Source organism: Musca autumnalis, unplaced genomic scaffold, assembly GCF_047663935.1.
Source record: "Musca autumnalis isolate F117 unplaced genomic scaffold, ASM4766393v1 scaffold_5, whole genome shotgun sequence".
Taxonomy (NCBI): Eukaryota; Metazoa; Arthropoda; class Insecta; order Diptera; family Muscidae; genus Musca; species Musca autumnalis.
In genome coordinates, this window is record NW_027412088.1 from 104,890,033 (window position 1) to 104,906,173 (window position 16,141).

The following is a 16,141-nucleotide window of genomic DNA, read 5'->3' on the forward strand; positions in this document are numbered from 1 at the left end:
TCCTGTCAGAAATTGTTGTTATAGGTCTACGTTTTGATGTAACCCCATAGAAGGTACATCCCGATTTTCGGGATTTTGACGATTTTAGCCACATTATCTAACCGAAATGGCTGATTTGGCATTTAGTCTTCGTTGGGGGTACAACATTTTCCCGCTAAGAATGGCCGGTAAAGATTCACGTTTTGATACAGCCCCCATAAAACGTATCACCCGATTTTCACATTATCCTATCAAAATTGTTGAAATTTGGCATATAGTATTCGATATGGGTATAAAAAAATGCCTACAGAGAATTGTGCCATTTTTGTGGAATTTGTGGAGAGTTATTGTGGGTTTATAGAAATGGGTAGAAAATCTCCGCGCAAAAAATGATCAATATATTTTTCATATTTGAAGTTTGTGCACGCATCGTCGAAATGGAATGACTGTAACATGGTATTTTCGATTTTGTTTTAACGCTTGTTTAAGAGAAAGTGGTATACTCCATTTAGCATATTCCACTTCCCCTAGAAATAAGCCTTGGCGTGGCGCAGAACTTAGTACTTTTATTTACGAAAGGAAACTAATTGTTTCATTTTCATTACTTCAATAAAACTCATGGTGGAGGGTATAAAAAGTTCGGCCAGGCCGAACTTAATGACTGTTTACTTGTTTCATAGTAGGTTGGTTTTTATAGGGAGAGTTATTAACCCGACCCCACACAATTTTCTTTGGAAATATATAAACTTTAAACAACACTCAATAAATATTTCTTATTTATATTTAAAAAGAACATACAAGGTTTAGCATCTAATGTTTCCTAAATAGAAATAATCTTCCTTTCAAGTGACATGTATTATGAATCGCTGTTATGTGCTACCAGAACTGAAGGTACCCATGAATTTGCATTTCTTTACACAATTCACTTTGTCGCCAACAAATAACACTCTGTTAAATCAAGCTGATCGAAAGAAATATTATGTGACATTTACGACAACCAGCATACAATGTACACTGGATGTAGATTGTAAGCATTTCAATGATCGGCACGAATGCGGTCCGATATGTGAATCCCATTTTACAATGGATTCCATGAGTGTACATCAAATATTTGAATGGCTGTGAATTGAAATCTTATTGAAAAGGCATTAATTTAGTTTGCCATCACCATTCAAAGCAAAGGTAGGCAATCTTATTTTGCACAGGTACTTTCATGTTCGTTAATGTTTATAATGTTTATATATGTATGTATTTATGCTTTTTGTTATGTTGGTGTTTGTTAAAAATTGAAAAAGACAAGAAATTGAATCAAGTTTTGTGTTGTTTTTCGTTTTATTTCTGCACAAAAGTATTTTGTTTCTGTTATCGTTGTTGTTGTTTTTCCAGCTGTAACTGGATAACGGAATAGTTTATCTGCCATGATGGGCGACATTTAAAGATGCATGTTGTCTGTAGCATAAAGTGTGTTTTATATTTGCAGTTGTACAGATCTTACTTGGTTTGACACGGCCTGTGGAATTGTATCAGTAATGGTGTTTGTGTCTTAAGTCTTTTGTTTTGCAGAAAAAGTAAAACTAAGGGCAGGTTATGTTTCTGTTCATATTTCTACAGGTAATAACTACAGGTAATAACAGCAGTTTGGTTACTTCTTAACCTCAATAAACCAATTCTTAACCAATTTTTTCTAGCATTTAAAAACGAAAATAAAGTTATATGAACTTTATTTCACTTAATAAAATCTATATATTTTCCCAAGAAATACCGTACTTGAGAGCAATAGTTGTTTTGCTCTTAAATATCAATGCATCATCACCACAGCGCAGCATTCCCATGATGGAGAGGAAAATCGACAACACGAAACTAACGAACAGACAGATTATCTGCTCAAAATTGAAAGTGGTGAGTTGACTTATATGTATGTGTGGTGTACCGGTAACCAACACTTTTGCACTCACACTAACGGATTTCTTGTAAAGATGCGCCAAAACTAAAGATGTCTTTGCTATAACGATCATTTTAGGGTTACCAAATGCACAAACTCTCGAAAGAAAGAAGTATCATAGTAATACGAGGGCTGAACGAAATAATCTTCCGATAACTAGCTGGCCTAACAAAGAAAACGCCAATATTTATGATTAAAAATAATTTTATTGTTTTCTTAAGTAGTTTCCAGGATGATTTATACGCTTTTCATGTGATCAAACCAATTGTTGAGTCCCTTTTTCCAATCCGATTCTGGCACCTACAAAACATGGTTTTTTAACGCTTTTACAGCAACTCCTGCCCACGAAAATCGTTGACCACGCATTTTATTCTTGATATGCTGGAATCAAATGAAGTCATTGGATCCCCATTCAGTGATCTACAGCGGATGACCCATCACCTCCATGTTTTGTCCGGTCAAACAGGCGCTGGTTCGAATCGATGTGTGAGGGGTCGCATTACCATGATGCAGAATGATTCGTCTTCTCTTGTTCGTTTTTCGAATTCTTCTGGCAAACAAATTATAGTGTACCACTCAGAATTAACCGTCCTATATATCTGAATCCGTATAGTCTCCACACGGTCAGTTTTGCCGAAGAAACTGGCGACCATTTAGTTCGAAGTGCTTCTTATATGAATAACGTTCGTTGGATTTGGCTCGCTTTCAAAGACCTAAACGCTCGATTCCTCTTTTGTTTCGGCTAATAAGCATAGATCCAAGATTCGACGTTTGTGACGATCTTATAAACGTCGTTTGAAGCACAACGATCGTTTTAATTCACAATTTCTTTGCACCAATCCACAAGAGCCTCTTTTAGATCGATTGTCCAATTTTGCTAGATCTAACGAGAAAGATCCATTTTTGCGACCACGTGTTCGTACAATATCAAATGTTAGTTGGTGGAAGAAATACCCAAGGTCGCCTCTATCTCAAGGTATATAACATGGCGATCTTGTATTATCGGTTACCGCACAGATTAATTTTTTTCTGGCGCAACAGTCGATTTTTGGCGACCCTCACGACCTTCGTTTTTTGGCGAGTGTCAGCCACTATTGAATTCATTAAACCAGTTTCTCATAGTGCTATAGGATGGCCCTTTATCGACATACAAAAATTTAATTTGATCGATGCATTCTTGCCGTGAATATCCACGTCGAAAGTGATTCTTTCAAGTCACTGTAAACAACAGAACACAAGGTCCTGAGTACGTATAGGCCAAAAACTGTCAAACTGCCAAAAAAAAATTTCAAATGCTTTCTGGCAACACGCCGTGTTGCCTGGGCTAGTGCAGCCTTTCGTGCAGCCCTCGTACTTTCAATAAGTTCAAGAATGAAATCAAGAAAGCTAAACGGAGCTTTTGAGTTAGTTATAATGAGTCTACATGTAGAGGAAGTTAATGAAGCGACTAGGTTTCAGAACATACCAAATCCATCAAGCGGAGCAACAGCTCCTGGACTGATTCTGAACGAGAGATTCTCGATCTGCCATCAGGGCAGATTGTAGGGATTTTGATGGTGTCCGGCCTACAACAAGTCCCAATCAAACCCAAACTGTAGAGAATGACAGATTAACTAGCCTTTCAAGACTTCAATGGGCGATTACGATTTTTAGCCCGACAGCGTTTTTCGCTGGAAAGAGGCCACCTTTACCTACATCCCAAAGCGGGGAAGCCAAAACACACACTACCCAAAGACTATAGACCAGTTTGTCTTTCTTCCTTTCCATTAAATACGATGGCGTCTCGTGATAAATGAAATTCTTGTGTGTTTCGAACGACCGATGGACTGGTGTGGTGGCAAACACTTATCCAAACTATCAAGTGTGCAACGGCCTCCGAGTGAAACAGTGATAGCTATCTATAGGGGTAGTTTTATTCCATTCCTATTTAGTCGGTCAGTGGAGAGAAGTGAAGGCAAATAAAATTCCCAACGATGTTAAATCTATGTCGTCACTCAGCTCTGAAAGACTATAGGCCCATTCTCGTTTCACCTCACACGCTTGAGAGGATAATTGATCTCGTCAAGAACGTAGCCAGAAATGCATTGCGACACCACTTCAGGGGGCTCAATGGACAAAAATTACCACGAGGGCTGGTCTGCTTTACAAGCAACTCACAGCTTGCCTTCATTACGAACAAATCGATCGAAGTTACACGAAGGTTAGGTTAGGCGATGTGTAGAAACACAAGTTTCTACTACGTCATTCGGAGACTTCTCGGTCCATTGTGATCATACAAGGAAGGAAGTAAGGGTCAGAATAGAGTATCTTTAAGATAATAGAATGTGGGGATCCAAGGACTATCCACAAAGATAGTCACCAGTTCAAGATGTGGTATCAGTTCTACAGCATTTATGAGTACTCAGAAACAGTAGACGCCAGCTCCGGTACCTTCTTCCACCATAGAAATTGTGTAAAAAAGCCAGACCAACCAGAGTAAAGTTTCTTCGGTTCCAGTCATATCTACTTGGGATAACGGCATGTACATTTTCAAATCCCAAGACTGGTAATATATAGTCGCCAAATTCTCCACGAGGGTCCTTTAGGATATATTCATGCCCATAGATATGGATCACTACGTTCTGCCAGGCATTTAATGTTCCAATCAGTACTGGTAACACAAAGTCGCCCACTTATGTTTTCTAGTGAAAAAGGTACCAGTTCTGTTTTCGTTGTATTAACTTTGAGTTGTAATATGGTTCCATGCTAAAGTTCCAAAATTGTAGACAGAAATTTGCCAGTAATTAGTAGTACTACTTCATACGCATAGGAAACAACTTAAGTGCCCAGATGGTCCTTTTTTCAGTGTATTGTTTATCACGAGTAGTCATAGTAACGGTGAGAGTAGCCCACTCTGGGGAGTACCTCATGTTGCGATTTTTTTAAGGAGGCGGAGTTTACATGGCTCCTAATCTCCAGGTAGATCAGTCTTTTGAATGTCTTGAAGAGATAGGAGGATAAGATAATGGTTCTGTAGTTTTTTGGTGCAGAGTGACTAGGTTTCCATTTTATATTCATTTTGCTTATCATCTATCAAATGAGATCCATATTCGCACACACTGTGTGAAATGTACCAACGTCCTTGCAGCCTGAAAAATGGGTCCTATAGGAATAACCCATCACTTTTGAGGTACGAAAGGTAGCGTGTTTGCATTGTTGTTTAATGGGCTATTCGGTTCATGTCACTCGCTTAAGAATGGAAAAGTCTTAAATCCAAACTTACAACAGTAGTTAAAATAATTGTATCATTGGTTACAACGGTGCTCTTGAACTAACTTTAAATGAAAGGGGCTTACACCTGGGAAGGTTTTGAAGCTACAATGTTCATAGATAAGAAAAATCGCAAAAAAAAAACGCCGGAGCGCTTTTTAAATAAATCGCGGTCAAAGTTCAAATTTATGTTTTCACGATTTTGCTGGGAAACTGCAAGCATTAGAGAAAATGCAATGGGATTAGAGAAAATGTTGTAGCAGTGAAAATTCTCTACAAGATTGTCTTCGATAATATTGTCGTAGGTTTTACCATTTTAGAGATATAGAAGTTCAAATTCGGACAATTCTCTGACTGTATCGTCTCCTTATAAAACACACAGCTACAATATTTCGATAGGGCTTGCGGTTTCCCAGCAAAATCGTGAAAACCGAAAAATCTTAAAAATGTAAGCTTTGGCCGCGATTTATTTAAAAAGCGCTCCGGCGATTTTTTGGTTTTTTTGATTTTTCTCATCTATAAACACTGTAGTTTCAGAATCCGCTCAAACTTCCCAGGTGTAAGCACCTTTCATTTGAAGTAGGGATACGTATTATCAAGCAAAAGTCGAATTTTCGCTCTTTTGATTTTTGGTTAAAACTTAAAAATCGATCTTTCGATCTTTTGATTCTTAGCTTTTGTCTTGTGCCAGACTATGAAAATTTTCATTAAAAACTCTTTATCACTTCTTTTCTTAAATTTCATTGAAGTCTACACACAAAGCATTTTCATATGAACATTATTATATTTTTACTGCTTTACATTGGTTTGAGAATTACGAATTTGAACACAAAGAATAATTTCAGAATTCAATCTGTATATTTCATTTTCGTAGTACATTAAAAAGTCAAAATAGAATTGATCTTTCGATTTCCACTGCAAAAATCTAAAAATCGTAATAGAAAATCGATATTTGGATTTTCTATGAAGTCAAAAGTTGATTTCGACTTTTAGATTCTTCAAATCAAAAAATCGAGGAATCGATTACTCGAAAATCGACTTGCGTATCCCTAATTTCAAGTTGGCTCAAGGGCACCGTGTTACTTTAACCATGCACACGCGTTTAATTTTAATTAAGTCTCACTATACACGAACATACAGTAATACTCCCTCCGTGTCCACCTCTGATTTAACAACAACAAGCTGTTTCGCCTCTGGATTCTGACAAAAAAGGTTAACAACAATATTAATATTATCTAGTGTGAAAATTTGGCAATGTTTTCCAAGCTCCAAGGCATGCAAGACTATAGCTCTGTTCCTTTACGTGCAAGAATCTTCAAGTTTTACCACTTTTTAATCGAAAAGCGTTCCATTACTTCAGACACCATACAATTCATATGGTAGCACTTTACAACTTTTACCATTTTTGCAGGTTTTACCATTTTCAAGAGTAAAGGAACAGACCATATAATATCGCTTCTCGCAACATATCTTCATCTTCTGTTATTAGCCATACCACTCATTTACTCAAAGAGTGAAATAGGTGAAAAAATGTGTTTTTTGAGTTACCAATTTCCATGTTGTCTACGACTTCTACTTTATCTTATGAAAAATTTTCATGCAAATATCTGCAAAACTGTACAAGTTACAGCTCATTTAATTTGCATAATTCAACAAAAAAGTTTTTTGTGTCATCACTGTGTATCACTCTGATTTTAGTTTTTTAGAAATGTGGCCACCTCTAACGTTAACCCAATCTCACAACTACAACTCAACTTAAATTCAATTATGTTGACACACAAGATGACGGCAATGGTTGCGCTGACTTTAAAAACAGACGCTGTGAGGTAGGTTCAGTGGCATCCGTTGTGGTAATTGTGAGCTGCAAACAAATTTTAGTTGGCTCACAAGGAGGCGCAGTCAAGCCACTATAAATAGCTTAAATAGGGCCTGTCGGCGAACAGTCTTTTTTTAAATTTTGCTTTCACTGCTCAAAAACCGCAAGAGTTCCAACCCGCGCCACTAAGAAATTAAATACCAAAAGTGAAGTGAATTTTGTGGACAAAAAAAAAACTATAAATAAGGAACATAAGATTATTTTCACAAAACTAGAATAATAAACAATTAATAATCTTAAAAATGAAATTCTTTGTAAGTAAGCAATAAGAGTGTGCGAATCCTTTTATTATCCTACTAATTGAAAGGTTAAAATTGAATGTGTCTTGTGAAAATTGCAAAACAAAACTAAACGTTAAAAGTTATGTAAATATTCAAGTTGCTGAATTGACCTCATATTAATAATATTATTAATTCATATACGGAATATATATTTTTAACAAGATGCCGAAATCTATTTTTATTGTAATTCAATCATGGGGGTTTGTCATTTTGTCGCCAGAATTTTTACGATGTATTCGGGTTGAGCTTTTGATAAAGCACAAAAAACGAAAACTGCTGAATCCTTTTTGTCCTTTCGTTAGCTTATTGTTATTTAAAACAAACTCATCAGTATCATCGGAGATTGTATTTACTAACTTAACATCGGTTTCACCAGACTCTATCGATTTCGCAAAATGTTATTACCATGAATTCGATGTATGTTATTCTTGATCGTTAAACGTGAATGTGTCTACCTCAAATTTTTGGGATCTCATTCTTCAACAGACTCTAGCATCCAAGCAAATTGAGATAGGACACTACGACGAACATATGCGTAACTTGTTTGCAGATAGGTCAAGTTCAGCCCACGTTTTGGTATATTCCCCTCTTAACGGTCCTACCCCATTTCATGTTTTTTGGTATTTAAAGATCCTAGTCGTCAGAAAACTTCTCCACAAAAATTGTGGATATAGGCCCACGTTGTGGTATAGCCCTCATATAATAGTACTGCCGCCCGATTTCAGGTATTTTTCAAATTTTTGGCTGACAGAATTAGCTAAAATTAGGTATTTTGGGTTCCTAGTTCGGCGATTAATTGCTGTCGTTACCTCGCTTTGGCTACGTGGAAGACATTCAAGAGCTTCATGAAATACTCCTTCCAAATCCTCAGTACGCTATCTAGTATATCAGTTACCAGATTCCCATCGTCTTTGCAGAAAAATATGCCTGCACCATACTTTTCAGTCTGGTGTTTTATACTCAGGTAAAATATTCAGAGTTAATTCTGACTCCTGAACAACATCTTGAGTTTCTCACGTTCACGTTTTCCTTGATCTTACTTCTTTCTCCTGACAGTACTCTTCCCTATTCTCCCGATATTTCTCCTTGGCGCTTCGAGATGCTACTGAATGCAGAGCTGCTCTGTAGCCGCGATCTTCTCTTCAATAGCCTAATGACAAGTATAGATTTTGCGGCAGTTTGAAGAGAGTGTGATATTCGTTGCCTATGTGCTTCCACATTATCGGAACAAGGAGTGCCGTCTTCCAGCATGTTGGTCAGCTAAGCAGACTAGGCTTGTGCTTCGTGATAACTTTTGCCTCGTGATAACAATTACAACTCCAAGAAGAGAAAATTAATGACAATTAACATAAACCATCTGAACCCGGCTGGGATTTGAAATCACGTCCTCGAAAACATTTGAACAAGTAAAAAAGTATCAGTCGGATTTGCCGACAGAGATATTCCCTCAGTCTGTGTGAATTAAAAATTTCATCTATTGACAATATCGAATCAAAAGATATCGCGCTACCAGTCATTTCAGTTGCTCACCGTATAACATAGAGCTCTTAGACTACTACTTCAGGCAGCATGGACGTGGCCACGTAAATATATAATAAGGACTAGTATAACACTGTGCAACATTTTTAAAGTGATCTTGTGCAAACAATTCGAACTGAGGATTTTTTGAAAGTACAGACCCAAACGACAAGAAACCCTAATTGGGTTCTGTTGTGTCAGATCCAGCTCGGATTTTATGGCCCCATCTAAACATGGTTAAATATTAAGTTTTTAAAGAAATTCGGGGCTATATCTCTGAACCCAATGCGAATCTTCTTCTGACCTCTGAAGCAAATTTGTAGATAAGGACAAGAATAAAATATTTGGAGTAATAATGAACTCGAAAAACTACATTTATTGCCTCAAATTTCAAAATATATGCAAAAATTCTACTATTTTTATACATTTCGCACCGTATCGCCAAAACCGTTAATTTTTTCTGAATAGTTTCTTTTGGAAAAATATTCGCTGGAATGTAATATACAACTCTTCAGAACATGTCATTGTTATAAAACGCCTCTATGTCGTTGTTTTCAGTACATTTTTCAACGACGATTTAATAAAAATGTCAATAATGTAGTGAAATCGGAAATGCGAGAATAAACTGTTGGTGTGAACTGTGTTTGAAATACGTGTTGTAAAATAAATGATGCAAAATACCGCTGAAACAACATGAAGTAAGCATTTTAGAGTTTCAGAATGTTCCAAAGAATTGTTGAAAACATTATTTGAAAGATTTTTGCCAACGGTTACTTGGTTCAACTCCCAATAGTTTAGCCAATACTGACCAGAATTTCAGCAATTATGTAAAATTTTCTGTATTTTGTAGATTTTGATGCCCTAGATGGAGTTTTTCTTGTGTGGTTTTTTTCAAAAGATTAGTTGTACTAGTTGAGGGCTTCAATATTGCTAAAGACAGCAAGGCCAAATTCATATTCGTTTCTGATATAAAGGCCTGATAAATGCAAAAATGTTTAGATTTAGCCCGGTTTAGATGAGGCCATAAAATCCGAACTGGATCTGACAGGACAAAACCCTAGCAGGGGTTTTGTAGTCTAAATATGTACTTTCAAAAAATGAATACCAGAAGTTGTTTGCATTTTCAGTGTTGCATAGTGTAATATAATTTTCCAAACGACCTTCGAACAGATCCTAAACTGCACATAAACAAAAATGTTTAGCTTTTGTGGGATAGGTACCCTAATGAGAAGACCGGTTAATCCGCTTAAGCGATGAATTTTTGTGGGGGAGGAGGTACCGAAAGGAGTGGGCAGATAAGAACAATCTTCGAACATTATCTAAGATTCGCAGAAATATTACGATATCCAAAATTTTGCCAACGCAGTATCCTGTTCGAATATTGTTCTGAGCACCAACCACTACACGTGGTGGCCGTAGGGGATTTTTACAGTTTTGGGTCATTTTCACAAGTATGGGCAACCGCCGTAAAAAGGACTCTCAGAACAACCTTTTGCAAAAAAGCGAAATTTTGTGTGGGGGTACCCGTAGGATTTGACATATATAATCCATATTCGAACTTGATCTACTTCTTGCAGACATTTTACGATGCACAAAGTATGGACCAAATCTGTTACTGCCTGCGAGAGTTATCGTGGGCACCATTTTAGCGAATAGTTTTAACATTTGTGGGGGAGGTACCCGAAGAAGTGGACCATCATCGAAGTTAAACAAAATTTGGACAAAATATTACGAAGGCCAAATTTTGGTTTGGTGGTGCGGAGGATGTACGTGAAGGAATGGACCGACATAGTCCATTTTGGAAGTGGATCTTATTTTGGGAGTCATACTTTCGAAAGATTTTGTGCCCTCAGTCATTTCTGTTGGTCACCGTACAACTTAGAGCTTTTGGACCACTATGTCAGGAAGCATGGACTTGTCCACGAAAAACATAATTTCGCTTAAACAGGACCACAAGGAGTAGCATCGGTATAATTTTCCAAAGGACCTTCAAACATATCGTAAACTGCACTCACCGATAGTGCCCACCTTCAAACTCAAACTAAGTTTGGATTCCGATGGCCACATTTTGGACCGAATCGGCAGATCGGTTCGAGGGTTATCGTGCGCTCGAACCACTACACATGGTGCCATAGGGAACTTTTACACCTTTCGGCACACTTTCTCAGTAAGTTTGGACTTGCCTCTGATAAAACTTCTTCCGTCGTAATGGGGGCAGCGAATACAACAAAAATCAAAACGATTCGAGAACAGGTCCTAAACTGAACATCTTTCGAAATTTTGTGTGAGAGGTACCCGAAGGAGCGGACCGATGGAGTCCATATTGAAACCTCACCAACATATGTTTGGCAGAAACTTCACGATGTGCAAAGTATGGACCAAATCGGTTCTCTCTTCAGGAGTTATCGTGCACACAAATTTTCCGTACATTTTCGAAATTTTGTGGGGAGGTACATATAAAATTGGACACTAAGTTGGGTCAAAATTTTACGTAGGTCAAATTTTGGACCAAGTCGGTTATCGTGCGCTCCAGCCAGCCAGACAGACGGACGAACATGGCTGAATCAACTCCGAATTGTCTGAAATGGATTTCGTCCAAACATACTTGAGGTCTAAAAGTGTATATACTCTGTTTAGCATAAATGCTAAATAAATGCTAATAAATCCTTAGCTTCAAAGCCAAATACATACGCAACTTACTAAGGCTGCGCTAAAAAGCGTTTGTCATGGAGATTGTAATGCAGATTTAACGGACAAATATCTGTCATATATAATCCATATTCGAACTTGATCTACTTCTTGCAGACATTTTACGATGCACAAAGTATGGACCAAATCTGTTACTGCCTGAGAGAGTTATCGTGGGCACCATTTTAGCGAATAGTTTTAACATTTGTGGGGGAGGTACCCGAAGAAGTGGACCATCTTCGAAGTTAAACTAAATTTGGACAAAATATTACGAAGGCCAAATTTTGGTTTGGTGGTGCGGAGGATGTACGTGAAGGAATGGACCGACATAGTCCATTTTGGAAGTGGATCTTATTTTGGGAGTCATACTTTCGAAAGATGTTGTGCCCAGCAGTCATTTCTGTTGGTCACCGTACAACTTAGAGCTTTTGGACCACTATGTCAGGAAGCATGGACTTGTCCACGAAAAACATAATTTCGCTTAAACAGGACCACAAGGAGTAGCATCGGTATAATTTTCCAAAGGACCTTCAAACATATCGTAAACTGCACTCACCGATAGTGCCCACCTTCAAACTTAAACTAAGTTTGGATTCCGATGGCCACATTTTGGACCGAATCGGCAGATCGGTTCGAGGGTTATCGTGCGCTCGAACCACTACACATGGTGCCACAGGGAACTTTTACACCTTTCGGCACACTTTCTCAGTATGTTTGGACCTGCCTCTGATAAAACTTATTCCGTCGTAATGGGGGCAGCGAATACAACAAAAATCAAAACGATTCGAGAACAGGTCCTAAACTGAAATTTCGAAATTTTGTGTGAGAGGTACCCGAAGGAACGGACCGATGGAGTCCATATTGAAACCTCACCAACATATGTCTGGCAGAAACTTCACGATGTGCAAAGTATGGACCAAATCGGTTCTCTCTTCAGGAGTTATCGTGCACACAAATTTTCCGTACATTTTCGAAATTTTGTGGAGATGTACATAAAAAATTGGACAGATATGGCTCATCATCGGACTTAAACTAAGTTGGGTCAACATTTTACGTAGGTCAAATTTTGGACCAAGTCGGTTATCGTGCGCTCCAGCCAGCCAGAAAGACGGACGAACATGGCTAAATCAACTCCGAATTGTTTGAAATGGATTTCGTCCAAACATACTTGAGGTCTAAAAGTGTGTATCCTCCTTTAGCATAAATGCTAATAAATCCTTAGCTTCAAATCCAAATACATGCGCAACTTACTAAGGCTGCGCTAAAAAGCGTTTGTCGTGGAGATTGTCATGCAGATTTAAAGGACAAATATCTGTCATATATAATCCATATTCAAACTTGATCTACTTCTTGCAGACATTTTACGATGCACAAAGTATGGACCAAACCTTTTACTGCCTGCGAGAGTTATCGTGGGCACCATTTTAGCGAATAGTTTTAACATTTGTGGGGGAGGTACCCGAAGAAGTGGACCATCTTCGAAGTTAAACTAAATTTGGACAAAATATTACGAAGGCCAAATTTTGGTTTGGTGGTGCGGAGGATGTACGTGAAGGAATGGACCGACATTGTCCATTTTGGAAGTGGATCTTATTTTGGGAGTCATACTTTCGAAAGATATTGTGCCCAGCAGTCATTTCTGTTGGTCACCGTACAACTTAGAGCTTTTGGACCACTATGTCAGGAAGCATGGACTTGTCCACGAAAAACATAATTTCGCTTAAACAGGACCACAAGGAGTAGCATTGGTATAATTTTCCAAAGGACCTTCAAACATATCGTAAACTGCACTCACCGATAGTGCCCACATTCAAACTTAAACTAAGTTTGGATTCCGATGGCCACTTAAACTAAGTTGGGTCAACATTTTACGTAGGTCAAATTTTGGACCAAGTCGGTTATCGTGCGCTCCAGCCAGCCAGACAGACGGACGAACACGGCTAAATCAACTCCGAATGGTCTGAAATAGATTTCGTCCAAACATACTTGAGGTCTAAAAGTGTGTATCCTCCTTTAGCATAAATGCTAATAAATCCTTAGCTTCAAATCCAAATACATGCGCAACTTACTAAGGCTGCGCTAAAAAGCGTTTGTCGTGGAGATTGTCATGCAGATTTAAAGGACAAATATCTGTCACTTAAAAAAAAAAAACATTTGTATTCGAAAGATCAAAGTACGATGACAGAGAATCCACTGCACATCCGATATGTCTGATAAGCTGCCTAACTAACAGCGAAACCGGTGGTTGTGTGGGAATCTTCGGCTTTCCTTTTTCACTTGCAAAAAATCGTCGATCATCCAGCTCAACTCCAATGAGAAAAACAGTAAGGAAAGTCGGGCGGGCCGATTATATGATTCCCTACACCACCATGACTTCAATATAATTTGTCGAATTTTTTTCTAGACCAAATTGAGCAACATTTTCCAAATTTCATCAGAATATCTATTCTTGATGCGACAAATACAATAAATCGGGCAAATACATAAGGGAGCTATATCCAAATCTGAACCGTGTTTCAAATATTTTAGAGAACTTAATTATAGTCCAAATTCCGTCATAAATTTAAAATTTCATCAGAATTGGACATACAATAGCGGGAGTGATTCACCAAATACCCAAAATCGGGCGAAAATATATATGGAAGCTATAATCAATTCTGCATCGATTTCAATATCATTTGGCAAACTTTTTTCTAGTGCAAATTCTGTCATATATCCCAAATTTTATCATAATTGGACACACGTAGTCTGATTGGAGCACCAAATACCACTAATCGGCCGAAAATATATATGTGGGCTATATTCAAATCTGAACCGATTTCAATACAAATGGCAAACTTATTTCTAGTCCGAATTTGGTGATAAAGGAACTATGGACCTCTCTCGCTTTCCTTTGCATGTTACATACAAATGCCCAAAGACATAATACCCCTTACCACAGTGTGGTGTAGGGTATAATTAATAAGAATTATTTTGATGTTTGATTTTGATTTTTTCTTTTCTTTTATTTAATTTACAGCTGACGACTTTCTTGTGCTTGAGCGTGATTTTTATTTCCTGCAGCGCGAAACCTCAACATCGTAACATCAACAATCATCAACCTCATCCTAATGCAAATAACATCCCCCTAGACGAGAAACCAGATCCACGTCGTGAAACCTCCACTTGGATACCAATTCTTAAATACAACAAAGAGCAAAGCGAAGACGGCAGCTACAAGACAGAATATGAAACTGGCAATAATATAATACACGAAGAAACTGGATTCCTAAAAGATTTCTCCGAAATCAATCCCAATGGTGTTTTGGTACAACATGGCCAATACTCATATCAGTCGCCCGAAGGTGAAACCATTAATGTTCAGTACACGGCTGATGAACGTGGATTCCGGGCCACCGGGGATCATATACCGACACCACCTGCCATTCCTGAAGAAATTCAAAAGGGTTTAGATCAAATCTATGCCGGTATAAAGCAACAACAAGAACGTTTAGAACAAAGAGCCAAAAGTGATCCTGAATTTGCCAAGAAATTGGAGAATGTTCGTTTGGCCAATCAAAATGGCCAGTATGTAGGTCCTTTGGAGAATCCTTAAAGAGACATTCACATATCATTGCTCATATTCCCCATATTTATAATTTCTAACCCCTACCACAAGGATGATTTTAACTATAGCACAAAAAAACATTAACACAAATCTGTAAATGTATCCCTCTGTCCCATTCCTTTTTTTTTCAAACAAAAAACCAAGACTGTGATTTGTTTTAAGTTCGGTGTTGTAAGTATGTGGCTCCAATTGTCTCCAACCTTCTCCCATTTTTTAATCTTCTCCACTCATTACGAAATTATCGATTTCCGTACCTTTTAACAAATATTGCTTGCGAATTGTGTGGACGTGTGTGAAAATATTTATTTTTTCTCTGAGCATTTCTTCCACTGTCACTAACCAACCATTTTAATGAAAGAAAAACATTTTTTTATGTTATTTCAACAACAACAACAGTAATTAATGTACAAATAATTTGAAATAATTAAAGAAAACACTCAAATAAAATAAAAAAAAAAACAAAACTAAATATAAACATTAGTTTTTTTATTTTTTTGTTTTTTGAAATAGGAAATGAAAACATGTTGGTAGACATTGAAATATTGACTTAACACATGAAAGCCTTTTGTTAATGACTTTGGACACACATATGAAGTAACATAGAATTTCCTTTAGTAAAGTAAATTAACGAATACATAAATAAGTACCAGCCGACTTGGCCATCATAGATATACCCTCAGCCCATGACATGTTTGATTGATTTTAAATCAAGAATTTTTTCGTTGTCTAATAAACAAGCTGTAAGTGATAATCTAATGTTTTTTAATACCCTCAGCATTTATGCTAACGAGGGTATATACAAGTTCATACGAGCAAAATGTGCCTCATCGAAATAACGGTTTTAGACCCCAAGTATGTTCGGACGAAATCCATTTCAGACAATTTGGAGTTGATTTAGCCATGTCCGTTCCGTCTGTCTGTCTGTCTGTCTGGCTGGAGCACACGATAACTCTCGAACGGATCAACGGATTAGATCCAAAATTTGGCTTTCGTAATATTTT

The 16,141-nt window shown here is 37.6% G+C and overlaps 1 protein-coding gene across 1 annotated transcript; it reads left to right on the forward strand.

The window, feature by feature from the left end:
- The first annotated feature begins 7,004 nt into the window (after positions 1-7,004).
- On the forward strand, positions 7,005-15,615 carry Cpr49Ah (cuticular protein 49Ah). The gene is made up of 2 exons (XM_073988060.1): positions 7,005-7,300; positions 14,553-15,615. Exons 1-2 carry the CDS (start codon positions 7,289-7,291, stop codon positions 15,126-15,128), a joined length of 588 nt encoding a protein of 195 aa, XP_073844161.1. The 5' UTR covers positions 7,005-7,288; the 3' UTR covers positions 15,129-15,615.
- Positions 15,616-16,141: the final 526 nt, after the last annotated feature.